A 24,375-nucleotide genomic window follows, 5' to 3' on the forward strand; every position below is an offset into this window, starting at 1 on the left:
TGCTTGTGAGAAGCGGGAAATCTGTGTCTGTGTCCCAGTCCGGCACAAATTTTCATATCATCAATATGTAGTACATCCATACCTAACACAGCTGAAGCCAAGTTACTTGCATTCATTGAATTTATTTTGGAGCAATAGCAGTCATCAGCAAATCTAATCTTTGATATCATTTCATCCTGAATTTTAATCCCAATCTTGAGCCCTTCTTTCATTTCTGACATTGCTCTTTCAACAGTTGGGGCAAAAGACTGCTTCCCAGTCTTACACCCTCGTTACTCTGAGTGCTTTATTCTTGTTCTTCCATCCTTATTGTTTCCTCTTGGTTCTTTCACATACCGTATACTACCTCTCTTTCCCTATAGCTTCCTATAATTTTTCCCAGAATTTCAAACATCTTGTACCACTTTACATCATCAAACACTTTTTCTATAAGGTTGACAGATCCTATGAATGTATCTCGATTCTTCTAAAATCTTGCTTCCATTATCAACTGAAACATCAGAACTGCCTCTTTGATGCTTTTACCTCTCCTAAAGTGAAATTGATTATCACATAAAATATCCTCAATTTTCATTTCCATTCTTCTGTATATTATTCTTGTTAGTAACTTGGATGTATGAGCTGTTACGTTGATTGTCCAATAGTTCTTGCCCTCATTATTATTATGTGGATAGTACTTTTCTCAATCAGATGGTACACCTCCAGTCTGACAGATTCTACACACCAACGTGAAAAGTCATCTGGTTGCCATTTCCCCCCATGATTTAAGTTCCGAAGGGATGTTGTCTATCCCTTCTGCCTTATCTGACTGCAAGTTTTCCAAAGCTCTGTTATACACTCTAACATTGGACTCCCTATATCTCCCACATCAACTCCCATTTCTTCTTCTATCACATGATCAGATGAGTCTTCCATCTCATAGAGATATTCAGTGTGCTCTTTGCACGTATCCCTCTCTCCTATGGGTTTAACAGTGGAATTCTTATCATACTCTAACGTTGCCACCCTTGGTTTTAATTTCACCGAAGGATGTTTTTGACTTTACCTCTTGCTGTACCAATCCTTGCAATGTTCGTTTCTTTATTGATTTCTTCAGATTTTTCCAGCAGCCATTTTGTGTTGGCTACCTTGCACTTGCTATGTATTTAATTGCTAAGTGACTTATGTTACTGTATTCCTCTCTTTCTGGGCACCTTTTGTACTTACTTCTTTCACTGAAGTATTTATTCTGTCACCCAAGATTTCTTTGCAGTTGCATTACCTTCCTTGTCTCAGACAATGTCTGTGACTGCTCTTTTTAGAGATTTCCATTCCTTTCCAGCTGAACTACCTATTGTGGTATCCATTACCACAGTATCTACAGCCTCAGAGAACTTCAGACACAGATCATTCCTCAGCAATTCAGTATCCAATTTCTTTCCTCATTGCTTCTCTTAAGCTTCAGGCTAATCGTCTTCATTACTAAATAGTGGTCTGAGTTTATATCTTCTCCTTGGTACACCTTACAATCCAATATTTGATTTCAGACTCTGTCTGACCTGATGCAAACCAGCAGAAACCTTCCCTTGTCTCCATGCCCTTTTGAGTAGAACTCCTCTTCTTGTGATTTTTGAACAGCATAATGGCTATTACCAGTTGAATTTTGCTGCAGAACTCAATCTTTCTCCTCTTTCAAACCCACTACTAATCTCATATCCTCACAATAACACCATCTTTTGTTCCTTCCCCCATAGCTGCTAGATGATCTCCCTTTACATTTTGATTTACCCATCCAAAGTCCTCATTTACTTTCTTACTCTTCATTTTCTGCTTGTGATGTCAGCAAGTATACCAGAACTATTATTGTTGGACCTACCTCTCCTTTGACAATCCCCTCCTGGCGATCGATCCAAAAGGGGGGCTAAACTGCAATCTTTTGCTGCTGTACATATAATGAAACTTTTTTTTCAGTTACAAGCCACATATCCTGTGGATACACATTATTTGTATTTAATGAAGTGTTTTCCATTGCCTTCTGCATCCTCATGCCATTGAGCATTGCTGATTCTTACACCCTTTTGGTGCAAGGGGTGAGAGAATGCCCTGATACTCTAACAGCTGTTGCATTCTCTTTGACAAAGCCTTCGGTAGAACTAGTGCTACTCCTTAGATCAGAAGTCTTCAGGTGCCACTGATGACAATTTTTATTCAAAATCAGGCACTGGCTGCATTTGAACCCAGAACCCAAGACATCTTCAAATACTAGTCAAAGATACTACCCACTAGACCACAGCTCACACTTTGTGAACCAAACTAGTAAAGGGGCGGTGCAGTTATCAGTTGAAAAGCAGGCTGATCATGCCAAGCCCTCACAATGTGTCTCTGCAAACATGATATAAAACAAACTGTAAAAATAGAAAGTGTGAAGAATAAAATCCACCAGTGAAAGAGAACAGAAACTAATGAGAGAAATACAGCTAACTTTTTACCAATTGTAACACACAATCCTCAAGTCATTATGAGACAGCCGGAATGTGCAAGTAGCTCAGCCAAAGGAAACTTCTGAGAATACTACATTCCGAGATGTTTCATCCTTCCTGTATTTTGCTCCATAGCAGCTCCACGGTAATGACATTCAAAATTGGTTACAGTTGTCTGAATGGTGTCTGTGAAATTTTAAGGTAGTATCGGTGCTATTGAGGGCGCTGTAAAAAATACAATGTGTGGTCAAAAAGTAATGGGGATTTTTTAATTTTGTGGGCTTTACATTTCTGACTTTCAAAATTTTTTTATCTTGTTGGTACAAGTGTGCCTGATGTATGCATTTTCATCTGTTTTGAATCTTTAGTTTATTGTTGACAATCAAAAAGTGCTCGGCAAATTTTTACTTTCGGAAAAGATGGATCAAAGAATTTGCATTAAATTTTGCTTGAAAAGTGAAATAAAGTGCAGCACCACACTTGAAATGTTGACTGTGGCTTTTGGTTAATCTACTATGAGTAAGACAAGAGTTTATGTGAGGTCTGAATGTTTGAAAGAGGGTTGAAAAGATGCTGAAGACAACTTCCCTGGACACCTTAGCAGATCAATAATTGATGACAATATGAAAGAAGTAACGAAATGGTTCTAGAAAATCATTGAATCACCGCCAGAGAGGTTGCTAATGATGTTGGCATATCTTTTGCTTCTTGCCAAGCAATTTTTCAGATGTTTCGGGCATGAAACATGTAACAGTAAAGTTTATTCCAAAATTGTTGAATTTTGACCAAAAACGTTGTGTAGACATTGCTCAGGAATTTCTACATGAAGTCGACAATAACACAGAACTTCTTAAGAAAGTCCGCTCCGATAGCTGAGTGGCCAGCACAGTGGTCTGTCACGCCAAGGGGTCCGGGTTCGATTCCTGGCTGGGTCGGAGATTTTCTCCACTCAGGGACTGGGTGTTTTGTTGCCATCATTGTCATTTCATCATCATCAGTGAAAGGCAATGGGTTCCACCACCACTGGGATCACTTCCCTAGACACTCATGAGGTGGACCTCTCTGACGAGGCTTCCTCTGTGACCAGACCTGCCGCAAGGCAGAACACAAAGTTTTTTCTAAAGAAAGTTATAACTGGTGATGAAACATGGGTACGACATCGAAATGAAGGCTCAGTCGTCCAAATTGAAACTGCCTGGAGCACAAAGACTGAAAAAAATTCAACAAGTCTGATCACAAGTGAAAGTCTTCCTTACTATTTCCTTCGATTACAATGGGATGGTGCATCATGAGTTCCTGCCTTATGGTCATATGGTCAATAAGGAATACTACCTGCAAGTTATGCACTATATGCATGAAGTAATCTGAAGAAAATGACCAGAACTGTGGCAAGTGCTGGCACAAGTGCAATATATCTGATGGGGATTGCCTTGAAGAAAACAAAGTTGATGTTGATGAATAAATGGAGATTCTTTAAGAAAAACAAAAACTCCCATTATTTTTTTGATAACTCCTTGTACATGAAGTCACAGGTCGTGTGGTGAGTACTTATTTTATTTGTGTGTTTTGATTCTCGCACACATTGTATTACAGATAAGATAGATGACTCCACACCTATGTATGACTCGTTGACCCAAACCTTGATTAATCTTATGACGACATATAAATCGAAACATTTAGTCAAAGAACATATTCACCACACAACCTGTGACTTCCATGTATTTCTTATGTCGTTCATAATAGCACTGATACAAGCTCCATATTACGTAAAAATGGACGCGTGCTTCTAACGTGACTTCATGTCACCCCTGTGTCTGTGAAAACTGCAAAGTGTTCCATGGATTCTATGCAAGGTTTTGTTTATGGGTGAAGGATCATTTGCAAATCAGTCTTTGCAATATGCAATAGTGGTCAGTTGAAAATCCACTCTGTTCTCAAAGAGGATAAACAACCACCATGGTTTGTCAACATATTTCCAAGAAGTGCATCACTGATCACTATTTTATTGATGAGATTCTAAATAACCAAGAGTACCTACCTTTTCCTAATAGATACTCTGCTGCAGCTATTGGAAAACATTCCACTGGGCAAAAGGCAATTTTTATGGTACTAACATGACTCTGAAATACCAGCCATTCTGCACAGATAATTACAGACCTCCTCAACAGAACATTTGGAGACCACTGGACTGGCCATTTTGTAAACAAAAAAATTGCCTGCATGCTCACCAGATTCAACATTTCTGGGTTTCTGTTGGAGGGAAAATTAAAATATGAGGTCTGAAAGAAAACACTGATGATTCCCAAAGACATGAAATGCCTTATAACAAGGGCATGTGCTGTGATAAGTCCAAGTTCAACATGTAGTATAGTCAGTCTGGAATTACTTTACAGCATGTATGAATGCTCAAGGTCAACATTTTGAGCACTTGGTATGATGGTCAAAACAACAAACACACAAATCATACCTAAGATACATGTTTTCTTATACTTGGTACAGTAGGGCAGATGTTTGTGAGATATTTTCTCCTGACAGCAGAACAGTAGTTTGTGATGTAGTTGTCTTGTTTCTAACTGATAAAGTTTTACAAATGATACACCACTGAAGTCTTCTTTGAACACTCTTTCCAATGCCACAGAAAAAGAATATATATTCCCACAAATAAATGAACGGGCAGTATCATAACTTGGCAGCTATAAACATTAAAAATTACTTGCTTACATCTTAAAATTCGACAAACAGTCTGCTATAACTTAACAAAAACTATACCCTGATATATAGGGTGTACATAAAGTCCGGGAACATTTTCAATTATTTATTGCACAAGAACCAAAAATTTTACAGATATCATACATATGTCATTTTGAGGAGAAACTGTGAAAGTTTTTTTCATGTATACTGTCACAGCTTAGTTTGATAACTTGCCGATAGTCAGCGCTAGTCACAAACATGGCAAGTTCAGGTGCGGAGCGAGCTTTCTGTGTGTTGGAGTTCGACAAAAACAAGTGTGCTTAAGCTGTTTAGTGGATGTTTAGAACCAAGTACGGTAAGAAGCCACCAACAAGGAACGCCATTTAGCACTGGCACAACAAATTCGTTATGACAGGTTGCTTGTGCTCAGCAAAGAGAAGCAGACGTCCCAGTGTGAGTGAAGTGAATGTGGAGTGCATATGGCAAGAATTCGATTACCTTATTGACATCTGCCGGGTCACTCATGGTTCGCATATCGAATGTTTGTAAAAAAAACTTTCAGAGTTTCTCTTCAAAATTTAATATGTATGACATCTGTACAATGTTAAGTTCTTGTGCAGATAATAATTGAAAGTGTTCCTGGACTTTATGTACACTCTGTATTTATTTATGCCGGATGTATTTTGAGTGGCCTGCCTCAATCTGTCTGTATTACAGATAGAAAGACATGGAAAGGCAATGAAGGAGAATGGGGAAGACCTGGATGTAAATGGAGATGTTAGAGAAAAGAATTAAAAGACTCACAAGAGCTGAGTATATGTTACATGAATGATTGCCTACTAGGATCCAGAGAGTTACAAACCAAGCAGCCATCAACCGATGTAATCTGCAAAACAAAATTGTCTGTTGTTATTACAGAGTGTCTACAGCCATTTAGTATTACTAGTAATGCTGGGGCAGTTGCCATTCTGTCATTGCAGGAAGCTGAAAAGAATTTGTAAAGGCATTGATGGATATGTTATAATCAAAAAGTGGCTCTTCCTTTGGCTGTGTAAGTCTTCACAAAGGTAGGGGCTGGATCAGGTTGTAGAGGTGGGGTCTGTGAAAGTTTGGAAATGGGACAACTCTGGTCTATTACAACAGTAAATGAATAATAAAAAAGAGACTGGTAAGAAACATATGACTTATATTTTACTGGTCAGGACAGCAATTATAAATCAAACATCTCAGAGAAATAAACTTTCCTCTATGAAAGTAACATACTACAATTTCTTTGTTTCACGACTTAATGGACCACTCGATGTGATCGTATAAGTTAACTGGCAGTGACAACTGACTAAGAATTCTATATTCACATTTATGTAAGTACTACAGTTTCCGTACAATTTAATCCTGCGTACATGCAGCAGACATGATGATGTATAACGTCTTCATACTGAAGATCCTGTAGTGGAAACTGGGAGTGCTGTACGATAATGGGTGTTCTTCGTCTAACACTTTCTTACTGATGCAAAATGCACAAAATTAAACACTGTGTGCAGCCCATAACAAGAAACAACTGTTTCTTATCTCATTTGAATAACACGACAAATGTTATTTTCCTTTATACAAGAAATCAAAGATTAAAAGTATATTTCATTCTGATCTAGACTCTGATTCACAGGGAGAACAGTAAGAACCTCTTTCCCATTATAAATAATGATATACAAGTGAGCTAACAAAATGAATAAATTATGTTATCGTCTAAAGCCACAAGGATACTATATAACATGCTACTGAAAGTGTTGCTACTTTTAAAATACTTCTAGAACTACCGTATGAACTGCAACACTGATTACGTTACAAATCCGTAACTCAGAAACCTATATGCTTTAAAACTGGCATACAGTACTGTATATATGTCATCTATACAAAAATTGTTCACTGTGAAATGATAAACATATGTGGACCATTTCCAAAATTAATATCACACAATTCTGTAACAGTAGCATGACAGCAAAACAATTTATCTATATACAATGCTACAGTTAAACAAACTAATCTCTTTAACATATGATTTTGTATACTGTTATCTTTGAAAATATAATAATATAGCTGCTGTAACATAATTCTTGCCATTACAGCAACTCTCCAAAAAGTGATACACTTCATGAAAAATGAGCCATTACTCTACTCTTGATACAATTTTTCTAAAAGCCACTATATAATGCAATTACGATGCCATGTTTTGTGTGCTGAATACCTTGCACACAAACAGTTTATATATGTTACCTTTGTCATTACTGAATCTACTTCATACAAATCCACTGAACCTACGCTTACTGACAGATTATGTAATCTCTTGTATATTTTCAGTTTCATGTTATTTATACTTATTGCTTTAGGGATTAACAAAGGACACTACTACTCCTATGAAAGCCTATTGTATAAAAGAAATAGGCAACAACAAAACATACTTCACTTAAAAGTATCACAATATGTTTTAAAAACAATTTGTTATCAATCTGTGAAGAACAAATAGTACAATTTTGAATGAGACACTAACAAAAAAGATTTACTGTATTGCAATGTTCAAAGCACTTAGCTTTAACGTAGCTCAGGGTAGGAGGGCAATGCTAAAACGTGCTGGGATGGTAGCCATCAATGTCCTTACATTATATACATTACAACATGCACAAATGCACTTAAATAACCACCATAGTGATAGTGGTTTGGAAAAAAAATTTGTACGAGATTCATTTATTTGCAGAGTGCTATTTCCTACAAATATTACAGAAGTATATTCCAACAGAGAACTCCAGATGGCAAGACATATTTCAATTATCATACAAGTTATACTATAACACGGACTAATTGTTTTAACATTGGTAGTACATCACTTCATAGTCAGTCAACAGCGACAGGGAATATATAATGCTTCTTGAAACATATTCTACACCGTGTAAGTTGGGGAGTGAGGGAACTATGGAACAATCGAGTGTACAACTCCCAATTAAATTTAACATACAAACAAACTGTTTCACATTAACGACATTTTACATACACATAACAACTGACCAATGGAGCTATTACAGCAGTACCATCAGAATAGAATCAGGGAGAAAATACACATAAGCGCTTTTTTTAAAACATAAAATGGTATTGCTACAATACTTTAAAAGTAGTCACTGATATCAATATCACTACTGAGCAAATTCAGATTGGTCAAAAATGAAATGCCCAAGTTTTAGTGTTCAACAAATTCACTAAAATGGCTAAGATCTGACTGCATGATTCAATGGAAGTCTCCTATGCCATCTTGCATTCCATCTTATTAGTAAACCATTCAGCAGTTTATATTATTATAAATCACGTTTTTGGAGGGCCCTGCTGTAGGTGTGATCAAGCTGACAACTATATATAACATGCTCAGCGAGCAATCAATCTGATACTATTCGTCGTTGTCTCTTCTGAGGTGGAGATAGGCAGTCATCATCAGAGCCTGCTGTTGTATCATATGCATATTGAGGAAGCCACTTCTGCAATAGGCTATCAAAAAATTCTTCTAAAGTTTTTGCATCTTGGTAAACTTGGCTCTCCTTCTGCAAAAGACAAAGAAAAGCATCTCTTCACAATTATTGTTAGGTATTAGTTTCAAATAGTAAACTATAGCAATTTTCTAATATATATTTTTTTCATTTGTACAGACTGACTGCTACACACACTATACATTTTTTTCATTTGTACAGACTGACTGCTACACTCTCAAGTTGAGGAATATTCCATTACTGTTAACAAGTATCTTTTACAAGTCACATATTGGTTTTTCAGTTTTGGTTTTCTAATAAATACTATAGATTGAACGTATGAGAGGAAACACACAGATTACAGCTCTCGTGGAAAGATCGTAATCTCAAAAGGGTGTGAAAATTTAGAATATCACATATTCACTATAACCTAAATGTCTGTAAATTCCTCGAGAACATTTTACTGCAGAGACTACTAGCAAATTGAAAATCCAACTCAAATGGTGAAGCATTGGGCCATAATTATGGCATGTTTGGGAAGCTGATACCATCTTTTCTACTGCAGTAATCTTAATTATGTTTACAAACATAGCTAGTGCCATTTTAAGTTGTAAAGATGTGATTAGCAACTGCATAAATAAATGGTCTGTGAGTACATACAAAATGTATCCGCAACTGCCAGAGCCAGACTTCACACAAGATTCTAATTAGGATACCAATAAACCCTGGAGCAACACTAAGGAGGGAGGATGGTGAGTATAAAGAGTCAGCACATGAGAGGCAGAAAGTATTCCTAAAAGACTCACTTCCGACAATGCGCTCTGCCAGATGATTCAGATCAAGATCCAGTCCTTGTGAGGTACTGGTTAACAAGTAACCAATAGTAGAACTGAGAATCTGGTAAGGAATAGACGGAGTTCAACAAAATCCAGTGGACAATGGGAATGTTTCAACTATTCAAGTCACCAGGTCTTTGTTGCAACAAGCAGGAGAGTGATTAATCACACTCTTATGCAGACTGTTTAAGAGTCAGTTTTGGTGCAGTTGTCATTGTTAATACTTGGAGAACAGTGAAAGTTGTTTCCAGTATGGAGCCAGGTAGAATGATCATACAAAGCTAAGGACATGAGAATAATCAATCTGTTCTCCTTTCATCTAAAGACATAAGAAAAACTGGTTAGCATGCATGTTGCAGAAAGAAGGTGAACTGAAGTTTCTCTAAATAAAAACCAACACTCATACTAAACAGACAAATCACACAAAACAGCACTTTATCAACTTGTTGCAAAAGCACTACATTTCCAGAGAATGACACTCTGCATAATCCTGAATACTGTGAGGGCTCGCAGCAATACAAGCTTTGAACCTATGGTAAAAGTCACAGAAGGGCATGATATTAAGACCACCATATCTAGGTAGAATAGGTGGATTAAGACAGTGATGAGAAGAAAAAAGGTCAAAGCCACCATGATAGATGTCAAACTGGTGATAAATACCACTAGAGGGCATTTGCAAGATGGGATCTTGTCCCTGCTACCAGGGAACCTAGTGGTGAATGGACTCATTAAGAACCTAAATGCAGGACTATTTTTGCCAAGGATATGCAGACGATTTAGTCAAAGTAATATTTGGTAAGATTGCAAGAACTGTTAGAATATTGGCACACTGTGCTATGAGTATTGTGTAAAATTGGTGTAGGAAACAGGATTCAAGGGTTAGCATCATTCTTGAGATAGCGTCTCCAGAACAAGTACTGGAATCTTCAGCTCTTCGACGAAATTCCATCAGTAGAGGGAGTCAGAGAAGTACTTAGGAGTAGCCCTGAATGTGAAACTTACAAGCACCATCACAAAAGGAAAACTTATGGGGCTACAATGTGGTGGAATACAATAGCAAAAAAGCTGGCTGCTAAGGAGCTCAGGAAGATGTAGAGATTGGCCTACCGAGTAATAATGAGTGGAATTAGCAACACTCCCACTGCCGAGTTGGATACAACACTAGACATGCGCCCCCCTTCTCCAATTACATCACTGGGTTACAATGAAAGCCGCAGTAGAGATCTTTAGGATTTCCAGAATCCCATACTAATATAATGAAAGTGGTAAACATAGCAGTGGTCTGGGAAATGCCAGCTGACTATACAATAACTTCCAGCTGCTTCAATAAACCTTTCTATGTAACCATAGGGAGCAGGGAGCATGGAAGGGTGAACCACAATACTGTTCAGCTGATGTAGTCTGGTTTACTGACACGTCAATAATGGGTGAAGGTGCTGGAGGTGGGGTACACAGTGTGCAGCCTCAACTGAAGAGTACAGTCTCACTAAGGAGGCTGCTGTGGTATTCACAATCAGAGTATGCACAGAGGAAAATCTACATAGGCATTACAAGGATTGTAACATCTACATTCATTCAGACAGTCAAGTAGCTGTGAAATCTGTGTCAGCCCCTGGAATAAGATAAAGTATCACTGCAGAACATCATGAAATCTTTGTGAGGCTAGGGTAAAGCAACAGGGTAAACTAGCTGTGGGTTCCTAGTCACTCGGAATTAGGATGGCCAGGGCATGCACTATGACTCAGTCAGTTGGACCGGAACTTACCTCAGCCATCATTAAGGCAAAAGTAAAATCTAAATTAAATGGCCAGATCAGGAGGTACATGTAGAACAGTGGACTAAAACCCAAAAACAATCATGACAAGCAAAATGCCAAAATCATGTTTTAAAAGAAGTTCTGTAATCCTGGGCTTGAACAGCAGGCATATTAAACTCTCATTAGGTCTAGTAACTCGCCTGGAAACTTCAGGAAACACCTGCACATGATGGCTATAGAGAAAGGAGCTCTAAGTGCAGTCTATATGTTATGGGGGACGAAACACATTACATTTAATCTTTCAATGCGATGCACTGGAAGCCAAAAGACAAAATATTTGAGCCATAATTCATGAAGAAACTGTGGCAAGCAAAGATGTATTAAAAATACTCCTACAACTCTTTAAGTGTGCTGGTTGTCTTTTCTAGAATGGCAGAGAGATACTACATAATAAACTCAGTCTCAGTGCAGGCAACAGGGTGCTAGGACCACCGTTGTTTTATCTACCTGGTTAAATCAAATCAAACCAAACTAAATCAGTCACCTGCTCAAATATTTTTTGTTCCTTCTTTAACAATCCATAGCCTAACAACTAATAAAAATTTAACAACATATACAAAGACATGGAAGCACACATCGCCGCTGTCCCTCCTCCTCACACGCACACATGGGGCGGAGGGAGGGAGAGGGGGGGGGGGGAGGGGGGACGAGGGGGAGGGGGCGGAGGGAGGGAGAGAGAGAGAGAGAGAGAGAGAGAGAGAGAGAGAGAGAGAGAGAGAGAGAGAGAGAGAGAGAGACTTCATTGCCTTTCTTTAGAGGGAAATCATGCTTACAGACAAATTTATTATGGTCAGGTCTTTGTTTCAATACAAGAGAGATACCAGCCACGTACTACTCCCACATACCACTAAACAGTCTGTAAATTACACAGAAATGATACGGATAAGCAAACCCACACAACATAACATTTGAATTGATCTTTCGACATGGTGACTGATTTTAAATGCGTGACCCAACAAAACAAATTTTGAATTACATAGAGCCCACACAACACAACAGTTGCATGTAAATAAAGAACTGACATTTTGCTATACATTCACTACAAGTTTTTCATGACTCCAACACTTCAATATAGAAAGAACTTATCTATTATAAAGCGGTATACTATACACTGGTAGGGTTACAGGACATCAGCCAAACACTGATAATGTAAGCCTCAACACTTTGTGCATAATGTAAGCATGTATCAAAATGAAACTGACAAGCCTGATCCTAGTTTGGCAGTTGATAAAAAAGAGAAAAAAAAAGGGATAGAATGCAAGGACGAATACAGCATCTCACTTTAAGTACTCTAATAAAGCCCAGTAATTACATTTTTAATAGAGAACAGGAGTGTAAGAATGGATTCTTAAATAGAAACACAAACCTATTCACTTTTCTGGATATTCTGTAACATGCATTATTTTTCTAACTTATTGAAGTCATACCATTGTGACTGGCAATAATTTCTTTTGTTTTAAAAATAACTGTTCTCTGTTACACTTCTCTTGCATTGTTTTTGCTGCCACCAAAACACACAGACATATACTTATGCCACCCCCCCCCCCCCACACACTCACTCGTGTGCTAGCGCGCACGCACGCATAAACATATATATATATATATATATAGAGGGAAACATTCCATGTGGGAAAAATATATCTAAAAACAAAGATGATGTGACTTACCAAATGAAAGCGTTGGCATGTTGATAGACACACAAACAAACACAAACATACACACAAAATTCAAGCTTCATCAGGAAAGAGGGGAGGAGAGGGAAAGACGAAAGGATGTGGGTTTTAAGGGAGAGGGTAAGGAGTCATTCCAATCCCGGGAGCAGAAAGACTTACCTTAGGGAGAAAAAAGGACAGGTGTATACTCGCACGTGCACGCACACACACATATCCATCTGCACATACACAGACACAAGCAGACATTTGTAAAGGCAAAGAGTTTTCCTTTACAAATGTCTGCTTGTGTCTGTGTATGTGCGGATGGATGTGTGTGTGTGTGTGTGTGTGTGTGTGTGTGTGTGTGTGTGTGTGTGTGTGTGTGTGTGGGCGCGCACGCGCGTGTGGGCGCGCACGCGCGTGTATACCTGTCCTTTTTTCCCCTTAAGGTAAGTCTTTCCGCTGCCGGGATTGGAATGACTCCTTACCCTCTCCCTTAAAACCCACATCCTTTCATTTTTCCCTCTCCTTTCCTCTTTCCTGATGAAGGAACTGTTGGTTGCGAAAGCTTGAATTTTGTGTGTATGTTTGTGTGTCTATCAACATGCCAGCGCTTTCGTTTGGTAAGTCACATCATCTTTGTTTATATATATATTCTGAAGCCTGTAAATCAATAATCACAGTAAACATTAAAAAAAGAAAAGCCTATCCCCACCTGATTTCAGTAGGGACATCTAAAACACTAATACATACATGCATTTCCCATTATTCATGAATAATGCACAAGCTTTCAAAGAATGCATTGATATGCTGTTGCATTGAAAGCACTCTCCTACTTCCAACACTTGTACCATTAAAAGACAACAGATAAATAGCTTAACCACCTGTTAGTGCAATAAAACAAGTTCTGTTGAAATGTAAGACTTTTTTTTTTGGGGGGGGGGGGGGGGCAGAGTAGGTTAGTGGAAATCAGTGAAGTGTTACAGTAAGCACATGCACAAAATCTAAAATCCATTCATACTGTCCAATAAGGTAACATCCAGTAGTTTTACTGCTTGCTCTGCCATGGCAAGTCAAATGTGATTTCACCTTTTAATTGTGGAGGTAGAAATGGGAAATTATGATGAATATAACAAGAGTCTACACACACCTCCCAAAATGTCAAACACAGTCTGATGCTGTAATCAGGCAAAGAGGTCGGCACTGCAGAACAGTGTAGGGAGTATCAACAAAAAAGTGAATACACGGACACTTAAAAATTGTGATATGGTGAAGAAAGGGATGCTATTTCAAGAGAAACTCTTCCTGAAGTTTTTCACAGAAGCAATTAAATTAATGTTAATTCCTGGACTGAAGTAGTTACTGACTACTGATTCATACTCATCAAATATGATGCGATGGTAATGAGCATAGCTGGTTATTGAGATAGTATTCCGGGATACTTACAGTTGAGAAATTTACACCTTAGAAATAAACAGTAAAAAATAATCTAAGTACTGTGTCACAGATAGTTGTGTAACCCAGACCTTAAATAGAGAAAAAAATGTAGATGGCAAGTGTGAGATTCATACGAATGATGATACAAGAAATACCTTGCAGAACTGCGGAACATCAATATACCGTTACTGGTCAACGTTAACTAACGAAGTAAAACACGTTGGTGTAGCCACTTCAGAAGAATAGAACACAAAACAGAACTATATGGTGGTACTTTACTTCAACATAAGAGGTAAAAAATGATAATTAGGGACATTATTTACATTTGCATGTTGGTGAAGTCAAAAACAAGACAGAGACGGCGAAATTTAGGAAATATCTAAAACAAATAGAAATGCTAGAACATTAGGTGGTAGAGTGGAAATGCCTGATAATGGGTACATATTTACCTTCTCATTCTTTTTCCAGTCAGAAGTTGAGACACAATGGATTTGCAAAACATTTGCATCTACAAGTCATGGAATCCAGATGACAAAAATAAATAAAGATAGAAAACAGTTCATCGTGATGAACGTGTGAAGAGTAGATTGGCAGAACATGGGTTAATTAGTGCACCTGCACAGATCTTATATATAGTAGTTTTGACTGTTTGCTGTAAGAATTTGGTGTATACAATTTGGTAAGCAATCAGGTTGGAACATTAAACTTATTTAGATGACATTACATATAGTTGGATCACTGGGAGACTACAGATTGGCCATATCATAGTTAAGGAGACCTTGAGTCTATTGCCACATACACTGCTATTTTGTGGGTGTGGGAAAAAATCTAGGAGTGAGGAAATACTCAATGACAGCCTTCACGCAGTCAACTATGGGCTACAAAATAATGTCTGTGCTATTTTCTTGTTTCAAGTGCCCGAAGGCATCTAACAAAATTCTTGCTCTGGCCTGACCTTTTGGCAGCCTCTCAGTCACACATCCCTCTGGAAGCTCAGTTACCTGTGCCTTCACAAGAAGGAACCACAGTTGGTGTTGTAATGAGTGAGCCTATGAAAAGTGGGGCAGTATGCTTGTTCACAGGTCAATCACAGTTTACTGTGGAGTATGAATTCCTCACATGAGTATGTGGCATGCCCCCACCCATGTCACAATCAACTAATATTGTGGAATGCGACAAAAATGAAAAAAAACTTTCCAGTGCCTGAAAGATTCACAAAAAGGCAGTGAATCACTTGCATTTGTATTTCACTTCTACCATGCAAATGAATAATTCATTCACCATGCACAAACCTTCAGTATATGTTTGCAAAACAAAAGCAACAGAATAGGCATGATGAGATGGCTTCATCAACATAATAACGAACAGCTTGAGTTAAGGATGCAAATATGTACCTCTAAGTAGTTTGTTCATATCTACTGTAGGCAGCCTAGGTGGCTTACTATCATGCCTATACTGTGACAACATTTAAATTAAATTTTGAAAAAATTATAAAAAGTTTAAAAAATTCAAGCTGTTCAGTTTTCAAGAATTCAACCAACACTTCCGATACATTTTAAAAAACATTTATTTTTAGTAGTATTACTTGATTGAAGTCTTAATGTTATTCCTTTACAGAAAGTGTAAATACTGATAATACAAGCAATGAATTCATATGTTAAACTTTACTGACTACACTTTGCCTCTCGTATAAATTCTCCTCTCGTCACATGAACATAGAAGTATAATAAGTAGTGTCGCAGTCAATGAATGTGACCATAGCACTCAATTCATTATGTGGGGAATGTTTGTAGAATATACAGGCCAAATACCAGAAACCATAGTCTTTACGCAAACAATTTATCTGAATAACAGAAGACAATATTATGAAATGGATAGTTGCTACTCACCAGATGCTGAGTCACAGATAGGCACAACAAAAAGACTGGCAGAAAGTAAGCTTTCTTAGGCCAACAAGGCCTTCATTGGAAACAACCCCCCCCCCCCCCCCCCTCCCGCACACACATGACCACAGTCTCTGGCTCCTGAGGCCTCTGCCAGTCTTTTTGTTGTGCCTATCTGCACTGTATGGTGAGTAGCAAACATCCTTTTCATAATATTGTCATAGTCCACTCTGCACTTTCCATTCAGCGAATCAATGTGTACATGCTCTATAACTGTCGGTAAATATGACCCTGAATATGAAACTCATAACTTCATAATTTCATTCAAGTCAAAACTGAGCTGTATGTAAGGGAAAAAAATCAATTTTTAACCAAATATGCCTTCCAACATGCGCCAGACTCTGCACCGGAACAAAACTTTCTGACAGACTCCCTCTTGCATAATAAAACAAACGTGTACATGGAAAAACAATAAACCATATGCTGATTCTTAAGTCTAAATTTTTGTACAGAGCAATAGTTAATTTAGATCAGGGCTTCACAACATACGTGCTCGCGGAGCAAGCTGTGAGCAGCAAGGCGCGAGCACGGAGCAGCGCGAGGGCGCTACCCCCACTACCAGACCAGAGTGGAGAGTGGGGAAAGTCACGTGAGGCACACAACAGCTGCCGCCAGTCAATGTAAATCCGCGGCCACCTGCAGGGATATCGCTCACGAATTATCACTGCGACAAATGAAACAAATAAAGGAGAGTGTACACGTGCCACATAATTTTATTAGCTTAGTGTATGCCTCTACATTCGTATTAATTTGTGAACTGTTACACAATAAAAGGTGTCACTCAAGTGTAGGATTCTCTGTTATCTTGTACTTTTTGCCCTTTACAATTGCGTCTATGTTCGGAGCAATTTTTCTTGTGCATTGTAGGCGCAGCGTGAGCTTAAATTTCGATCAGACAATGCGTTTCTCAGGCGCGTCTTTTTACATTTCATTGCAGGGAACAGTTGTTCACAAACATACGTGCAACCGAACATTTATATAATTGTAGCCACCAGTTTGTGCAAACGACGAAATCTATCCTGAGGGAAGTGTCTATAGAATTCCAACATGTTTTTCTTGTTCTGAAATTTGTCTCTGTATTCTCTGTCACACTGCAGGTCAATAATTTCTAGTTGCAGCTCATGACGAATCTCTTCAATATTCGCTGAAGAGAACAGATCAAAATCACTGTCTAGTGCTGTCAGATCTTGAAAGCGTTGATCAAATTCTTCCTTAAGGGCAACTAAACTATGTGAATAACGTTCACAGTCTTTGTGAACATCTTGCATGGATGATAATTTAGGGAAATGAGCTAGATTTCCTATTTCTAGCTGACTTACCCAAAGTGTCAATTTCATTTTAAAAGCTCGTATTCGATCTATGAAATGAGTAATTAGCAGATCTTTACCTTGTAGTGAAATGTTCAAAACATTCAGATGGCTAGTTAAATCTGCTAAGAACGCGAGATCACATTTCCATGAAGGCTCTTTCAATTCAGGAACACACATGTTATTTATTTCCATGAACATATTTATTTCATCTAATAGGCAGAAAAATCAATTTAAGGCAGGCTACCATACTGGCTTTCTACATCCTCAAGAAAGCTTTTAAATTGCCTGTTGTAGCCCATGCTTCCTTATATAATTCGTTGTACGAACAACACTCATCACATTTTTTAGAGTGATACTCTTTGCTCATACGTTTCCTGGTGGATCACACAGTGAACGCCCCTTATTTCATTCGGCACGGCCAGTTTTTGCATTTTATCCTTCAACAGCGCAACGAAACCTGATTTTTCCCCCGTCATCGCTGGTGCACCGTCTGCAGACACTGAAACTAAAGAATTCCACGACAATCCTATATTTTCAACACTACTTAAAATATCACCTCCGGATGTTGTGTTCTTCATGGCTATTACATCGAGGAGCTCCTCCCTCGCCTGAAGATCTCTATTAACACCCCTAATAAATATGGCAAGCTGCGCTGTTCCAGTCATATCAACACTTTCGTCCAGAGCTAGAGAATACGCCATAAAATCTTTACAGATATTTGCAAGCTGGCTCTGGACGTCGTCTGCCATGCCCTGTATGTGACGCATAATGGTCATGTTAGGTAATGGCACAATCCGAAACTGTTCAACGTGAAATGGACACAAATGTTCCGCTGCAGCTACCAAACATTCTTTTATTAAATCGCCATCAGTGAAGGGGCGCAGCGATTTTTCTAAAAGCAAAGCAATTTTGTAACTCACTCTGAGAGCTGCCTCAGCTGATTTTTCTTCGTCGTCCAGATCTTATTCGGATAGCTTCCTTTTAAGTTGAATAACTTCCTGTGCACGATCTGGTCCATCACATTTTCCACTTCCGTAGTCTTTCACGTGGTACGACATATAATGTTGCTGCAAATTAAATTTCCTAAAAGAATTCAGCGTTTTGTGACATACTAAACATTTTGCAACACCATCTTTTTCTGTAAACAGATACAATTCCTCCCACTGGCGGTTGAACTGCGAAAGCATGGTTGGCGTTACACAACGGCGACTTGACATGATTCTTAACCAGCTAAGTGACTGTTAAGAGCTGATCGTAGTACTTTATACGTTACTCAGTCGGCGCGAATTCAATAGGCACGATGCGGTCCTACTCATACGTGCGCGCGCATTTCCCCTCCCTCCCTCCTCCGCGACCTTGCACCTGCTCTCGAGCACGTGCCTGAGCAGACGCGAGTACGCTCAAAACCGGCCAGTTGTTAAGCCCTGATTTAGATTTTATTACTTCACTAACAATTAGAGTTTTGAAATGAATCAAAAATATTTGTCCTGACAGTATGAAGCACTAAATAGATTATGCTCACCATGAAGAATGCATTGTAACTTTTCAAATTATAACTACTGCCAAGTTAATGCTTACTGTTGAACCCTCTCAGTGAGCAGCATTAGAAACAATCCTGTTTTGTGCATGAAACTTCAATGGGGTCTCAGAACTGAATGCAGAATGTATGGCATGTATTCTACGGAACATGATTCATTGGTTTCCTTAGTCCCATGAAACCACTTATGGCTCTTGAGGTCCATAAAATGTGCCTTTGTCAGGTGTGTTATAATATCAGAAGATGGCTAGTCTCACATAGGGTACAAAAAGGAGGTACTGAGTTGACTAGTGAGGATCCATACACATACAGGGCATTTTCTCATGGGACATATCTTACCAACAAATATACTTACTCAAATCAAGTTGGTGTGTCCCTAAAAAGCCACTTGGGTACTGTCTGTATCTCTTTTTGTAATTCTAATTCTCTACAAACAATACATTCCAGCATTATAATGCAGCACACCATAGTGGACAAAATGCCCCCCCCCCCCCCCAAACAATGACATGATGGAGAGGTCTAAAGGTCCCTACACCTTAAAATGTGGTCAACTATGAAAATAACATGGTCCAATACATTATCTATAAGTATTTTGTTACTTCATGAATAGTGTAAGTTAACACTGCTGTGCTTTATCAACTGGGTTCTCTAAAATAATAACTACCTATTCCACAACTTCTGCCCGAGTAGTGAAAAGCTAAATCTGTCCGTCTCTTGCATGCCCCAAACCTGCCCCCCCCCCCCCCCTTAATCCCACTTCTTTCCCCTATTTATTACTCATGTAACTTTGTGTCCGAGTTCTACAGGCATTTTCAAAATTATTTCCCAGCTAATACAAGAGTTCAGTGTTGAGTATAATGAAGAATTTTGTGGTACGAAACTCTCTCAGCCAGAACCCTTGTTAGTTACCACTTTTTTAAAGCAGAAGCATTGTTCCTTTTAACCAATAGAGTAGCATAATATGAGCCCCTTTTGTAAAAGCCATAGTCTTCTTGCAGCCATTCCTGTTACATATTGAATACTAATGCAATTTAGGTGAAATTGGTTATCGACACCAACAAAGATTGCACATAAGCAGCCAAAGGTAAGTGGTCTTTAAATAGCTATGACTGCAATATCTACCACCACATTGCAGTTGATAGTTTTTTCATGGCAATTAAACAAGACCTTTTTCCAAGCTAGAGCAGCAATATAGCAATATGAATGTCAGCTGCTTACCTTTGATGAAACCGCATTGAGATACACATGAAACGAAACAATAAAAATATTTGAGTGTACACACGTATGCATGACACAGACTTACAAAAATTCTCAAATGACTGTTGATTAATAAGAAATTGCAGAAAAACTAGAGCAATTCCATGCAACTAGAACTGATCATTATTTTACAGGTGTGTACTGCAAAATTAAACAGAAGTGGTAACATCAAAAAGTAAGTGATAACTTTTATGAAAGTAAGAGACTCTTCACATGACTGTTACAAAGTACTATTCTATGACACAAATGCAGTGAGTAGTAACCATCTGTAATCTGGATGCATGACTGCATTTTTGTCTCATTAGGTATCTAGTCCACAAATTTCAGTTTTGTGTATTGTATTATGAAAACAAATTGCGCACTACTTGGAAAAACTATAAAGCTGACATTTTGTGTAACTCTAAAATTGAATCTCTAGTAATTGTTTCATGCACATCTATTGTCCTTAACTGCAAAATTAAGACATCACTCAGATGAAAATTGAAATATTCAAAGCAATTGTTGATAATTTAGTTTGGTGTCACTTTAAAAATCAATCTTCTATCTTTGGTCTAAAAAAATTCTCAGTGAAAATAATATAAAGGCATTAATGGTAATGAAAATTTATATAATTTATTTAGAAATATCTTTAGTTGTTTTTTTTTCCAATTTAGAAGTGAATCACACTATGCTGATCTGAAGACAATGGTGCTATCATGTTAATGATTTTTCTCTCCTGTGCAGTACAAAAATCACATAGTTATCAATGAAAGAGACAAACTGTGGATGTTCAACAGGATTAATTTGTTTTTGAACTGATTTTGTGCTTAGAAGGCCATCTTCAGGCTATTATCTTATTATGCACCATAATTGCACTCTCCACTGTCTGATAGAATAGCTCCTGGCATAATGCAGCTAATGTAAATAAAGTATTGATTTAGCAAGTGCGAGCAACAAGAATACTGAGCAAAGTAGATAATCACTTATGTTGCAAAGTTCTTTTCCATGAACTTTGAACTCCTACACGCACTTTCCCAAACATTTTCTTCTAAATGATATTTATAGCTGATGATTAACATCAGTTTCAGATCAAATGTGATAAAGAAAATTACAATATAAGACACAGAAATGATTTTTTATACGAAGAACCTGTAATTTTTTAACAGATTCACAAGAAGAGAGAGATTTTATCTTACATGTCAGAATAAAATATTTGATTATCTAAATCCAAAAGTTGAAAACTCCTGTTAACAGTGTAACAGGAAATGAAATTTGTGGCAAAAGGGCCTTTTTCTTTCATCATGACAATATTAAACAAGAACTAGTAGATAATCAGCAATAATGTTCTACCAGCGGTCTTTCTCTTGATTTTCCAAGCTCATTTAAAGCTCCTCATGCACAAAGAATAAATGACAGTGAATGAGTGAGAATTCTTAACACAGTGTACAGATGTAGTTTCTGAAGCAGATTCTCTTTGTAAACAAAACAAAACAGTATGATAGTAGGGATTCCTGGAGAACTTACCCTACCGCCCCCCCCCCACCACCCCCTCCAAGGAGCAAATAATGTGATCTGGAAAAACCACTAGTCTATAACAATTGGATCAGCCTTTGGCACATCCACTACCATAAATGGGGGAATATAGCATAATAATAATAATAATAACAATAATAATAATAACAGTAATCACAATAGTAAACTCTGTGTGGAACTCGACTAATCCGACATTCCCTGAAGATTCTTCATGACTCTGTCTATATACCAAACTCAATGTGTGAGTAAATGACTGAACTTAGAACAGGTTACATACAAAAAATTAAAAGTTATTGCCTGTTGCTCTTTTTCTTCACCACTCTCTAAGATTTCTGTTGGTTAAAGTGTCAGTTTCTCACAATATTATGAAAAGAATAGTTGCTACTCACCATATAGCAGAGTTTTTGAGTCGCAGATAGGCACTATAAAAAGACTGGCAGAAACTAAGCTTTCGGCCAATAAGGCCTTCATCGGAAATAGACACACACACACACGACCACAGTCTTTGGCAGCTGAAGCCACACTATGAGCAGCAGCAGCAGCAGCAGTGCATGATGGTAGAGGCAACTGGGTGGGGGTAAGGAGGAAGCTACGGTGGGGAGGGGGAGGGATAGCAGGATAGGAGTGGGTGGTGGTGATAAGCTGCTGGAGAGTGTGCAGGGACGAGGTGGGGAGAGGGAGGGCAACAAGGTGCAGTTGGGAGGTTAGTCGGAGGACAGGGGTAGCAGAAAAGGAGAGAAGTAAAATGACACCCACTGTGGCCAAGAAACAGCTACACGACCCTGTTGCTGAGCACGCCACCCAACACGACATTCTTTGTTTCAATGACCGCTTCACAGCCTGTGCCTCACAGACCCTTCCCACAGACAAAAGCTTTTCTGAATTGCGCAGGTGGGAACTCTCCCTGCAATATATCCTATGTTCCTGTAACCCACCTGGCTTCGACTTGTCGACTTGGTTACTCACTGTCCTCACCCATCTTGCCCCTTCCTTGGTCACATTCCAGCACTTATACAGTCCTCTATTCCACCAACGCACCCAGTCTCTTTCTCTTTACTTCTCTCCTTTTTCACTATGCCTGCCCTCCTGCACCTCTTCCTCGCCCTCTATCTAGCCTCCTGACTGCACCTAGCTACCCTACCCTCTCTCCACCTTGTACCTGGACACTCCCCAGCAGCACATCACTGTCCCCCATCCCTATCCTACTATCCCCCCCTTCCAACCCCAGCTTCCTCCTTACCCTCACCCAGTTGCCTCTCCCATCATCCACTGCTGCTGCTGCTGCTCTTAGTGTGGCTTCTACTGCCAGAGACTGTGGGTCGTATGTGAGAGTTGCATTTGTGTGTGTGTGTGTGTGTGTGTGTGTGTGTGTGTGTGTATCGTCTATTTTTGACAAAGGCCTTGTTGAGCGAAAGTTTATTTTGTGACAGTCTTTCTGTTGCGCCTATCTGCGAGTCAGGATCTTCATTATATGGTGAATAGCGACTATCCCTTTCATATATTGTTACATTCCACATTGGATTTTCCATTGTTTGTTTCACATAATAAAAGTAGATGTAATATATCCGGTTCTTGACTTTCTCGTTTCATTGAATATAGCCATTCCTCAGTATTTTCTTTATGGACCTGGTTGTATCAGACACTTTCATTTACTTCAAAATAAGAAAGATGGGAGCTGGTGGGAAAAAAACACAACACACATCCCTCTAACAATAACAAAAGTGCTCTCATTTCTGAATATCACTGCCTTCACAAATGAGAAAGGAAGTAGAATGAGCAGAATCCTACAGTGCACCAGCACTTAGAAACATACTAAAAGTGAACCAACTTAAAACAAAGGAATATGAAGATGAAGAAACAAATACATCCTTAGTAGATTACCCAATTTATCATCAGTTTATTTATTAGACACCACAGTAACTAACAACAGAGAGAAAATTCTATAACCATTTCAAGACTACTTTCCATATTTGCACAGTTGAAGATATGAATAAAAAAAAACAGATAATTAATAACGTAAACAATAATTTCTAGAAATAATTCCAGATTATGTGTTTGCAGCCATTCAAGACTTGAAGAAGGTCCATGGAGATGATAGTGATATACAAAAGAAGATAACACAACTGTGTACAGAATATATGCAGAAGAAGCTAATTTTTCAAAATGAGAACAATTTTGTAATTATTCTGCTTCACAAGAAAGCTGCCTCCTCCTACCATTTACAAAGTATTCACCAAAATTATTGTGCACCACATAGAAAGGGGGAAAAAAATTGATTTTGTAAGAAGCCAGTCGTCCTCTGAAGTGGATATATCTGATGGTAGCTACTGTTGCCTTTGGTGTTGGGTGTTCTGAATCCATATTTAGCATGGGTTTTTTGAATGATAATCTTTATTTTGATAGATCACACATGAGTAGG

The 24,375-nt window shown here is 38.4% G+C and overlaps 1 protein-coding gene across 2 annotated transcripts in view; it reads right to left on the reverse strand.

Moving 5' to 3' along the window:
- Window positions 1-6,319: 6,319 nt before the first annotated feature.
- The window catches only part of LOC126412126 (E3 ubiquitin-protein ligase TRIM33-like), a 129,747-nt gene continuing 111,691 nt past the window's right edge, over window positions 6,320-24,375 (reverse strand). The window contains exon 15 of one of the 2 annotated variants that reach the window (XM_050081567.1): window positions 6,320-8,728. In XM_050081567.1, the coding sequence (XP_049937524.1) occupies window positions 8,570-8,728 (159 nt within the window). In that variant the 3' untranslated portion in view covers window positions 6,320-8,569. Of the gene's footprint in view, window positions 8,732-24,375 lie in introns of both variants that reach the window. The other variant, XM_050081566.1, reaches the window with a different exon arrangement.

The sequence above is a fragment of the Schistocerca serialis genome, chromosome 7 (assembly GCF_023864345.2).
Source record: "Schistocerca serialis cubense isolate TAMUIC-IGC-003099 chromosome 7, iqSchSeri2.2, whole genome shotgun sequence".
Taxonomy (NCBI): Eukaryota; Metazoa; Arthropoda; class Insecta; order Orthoptera; family Acrididae; genus Schistocerca; species Schistocerca serialis.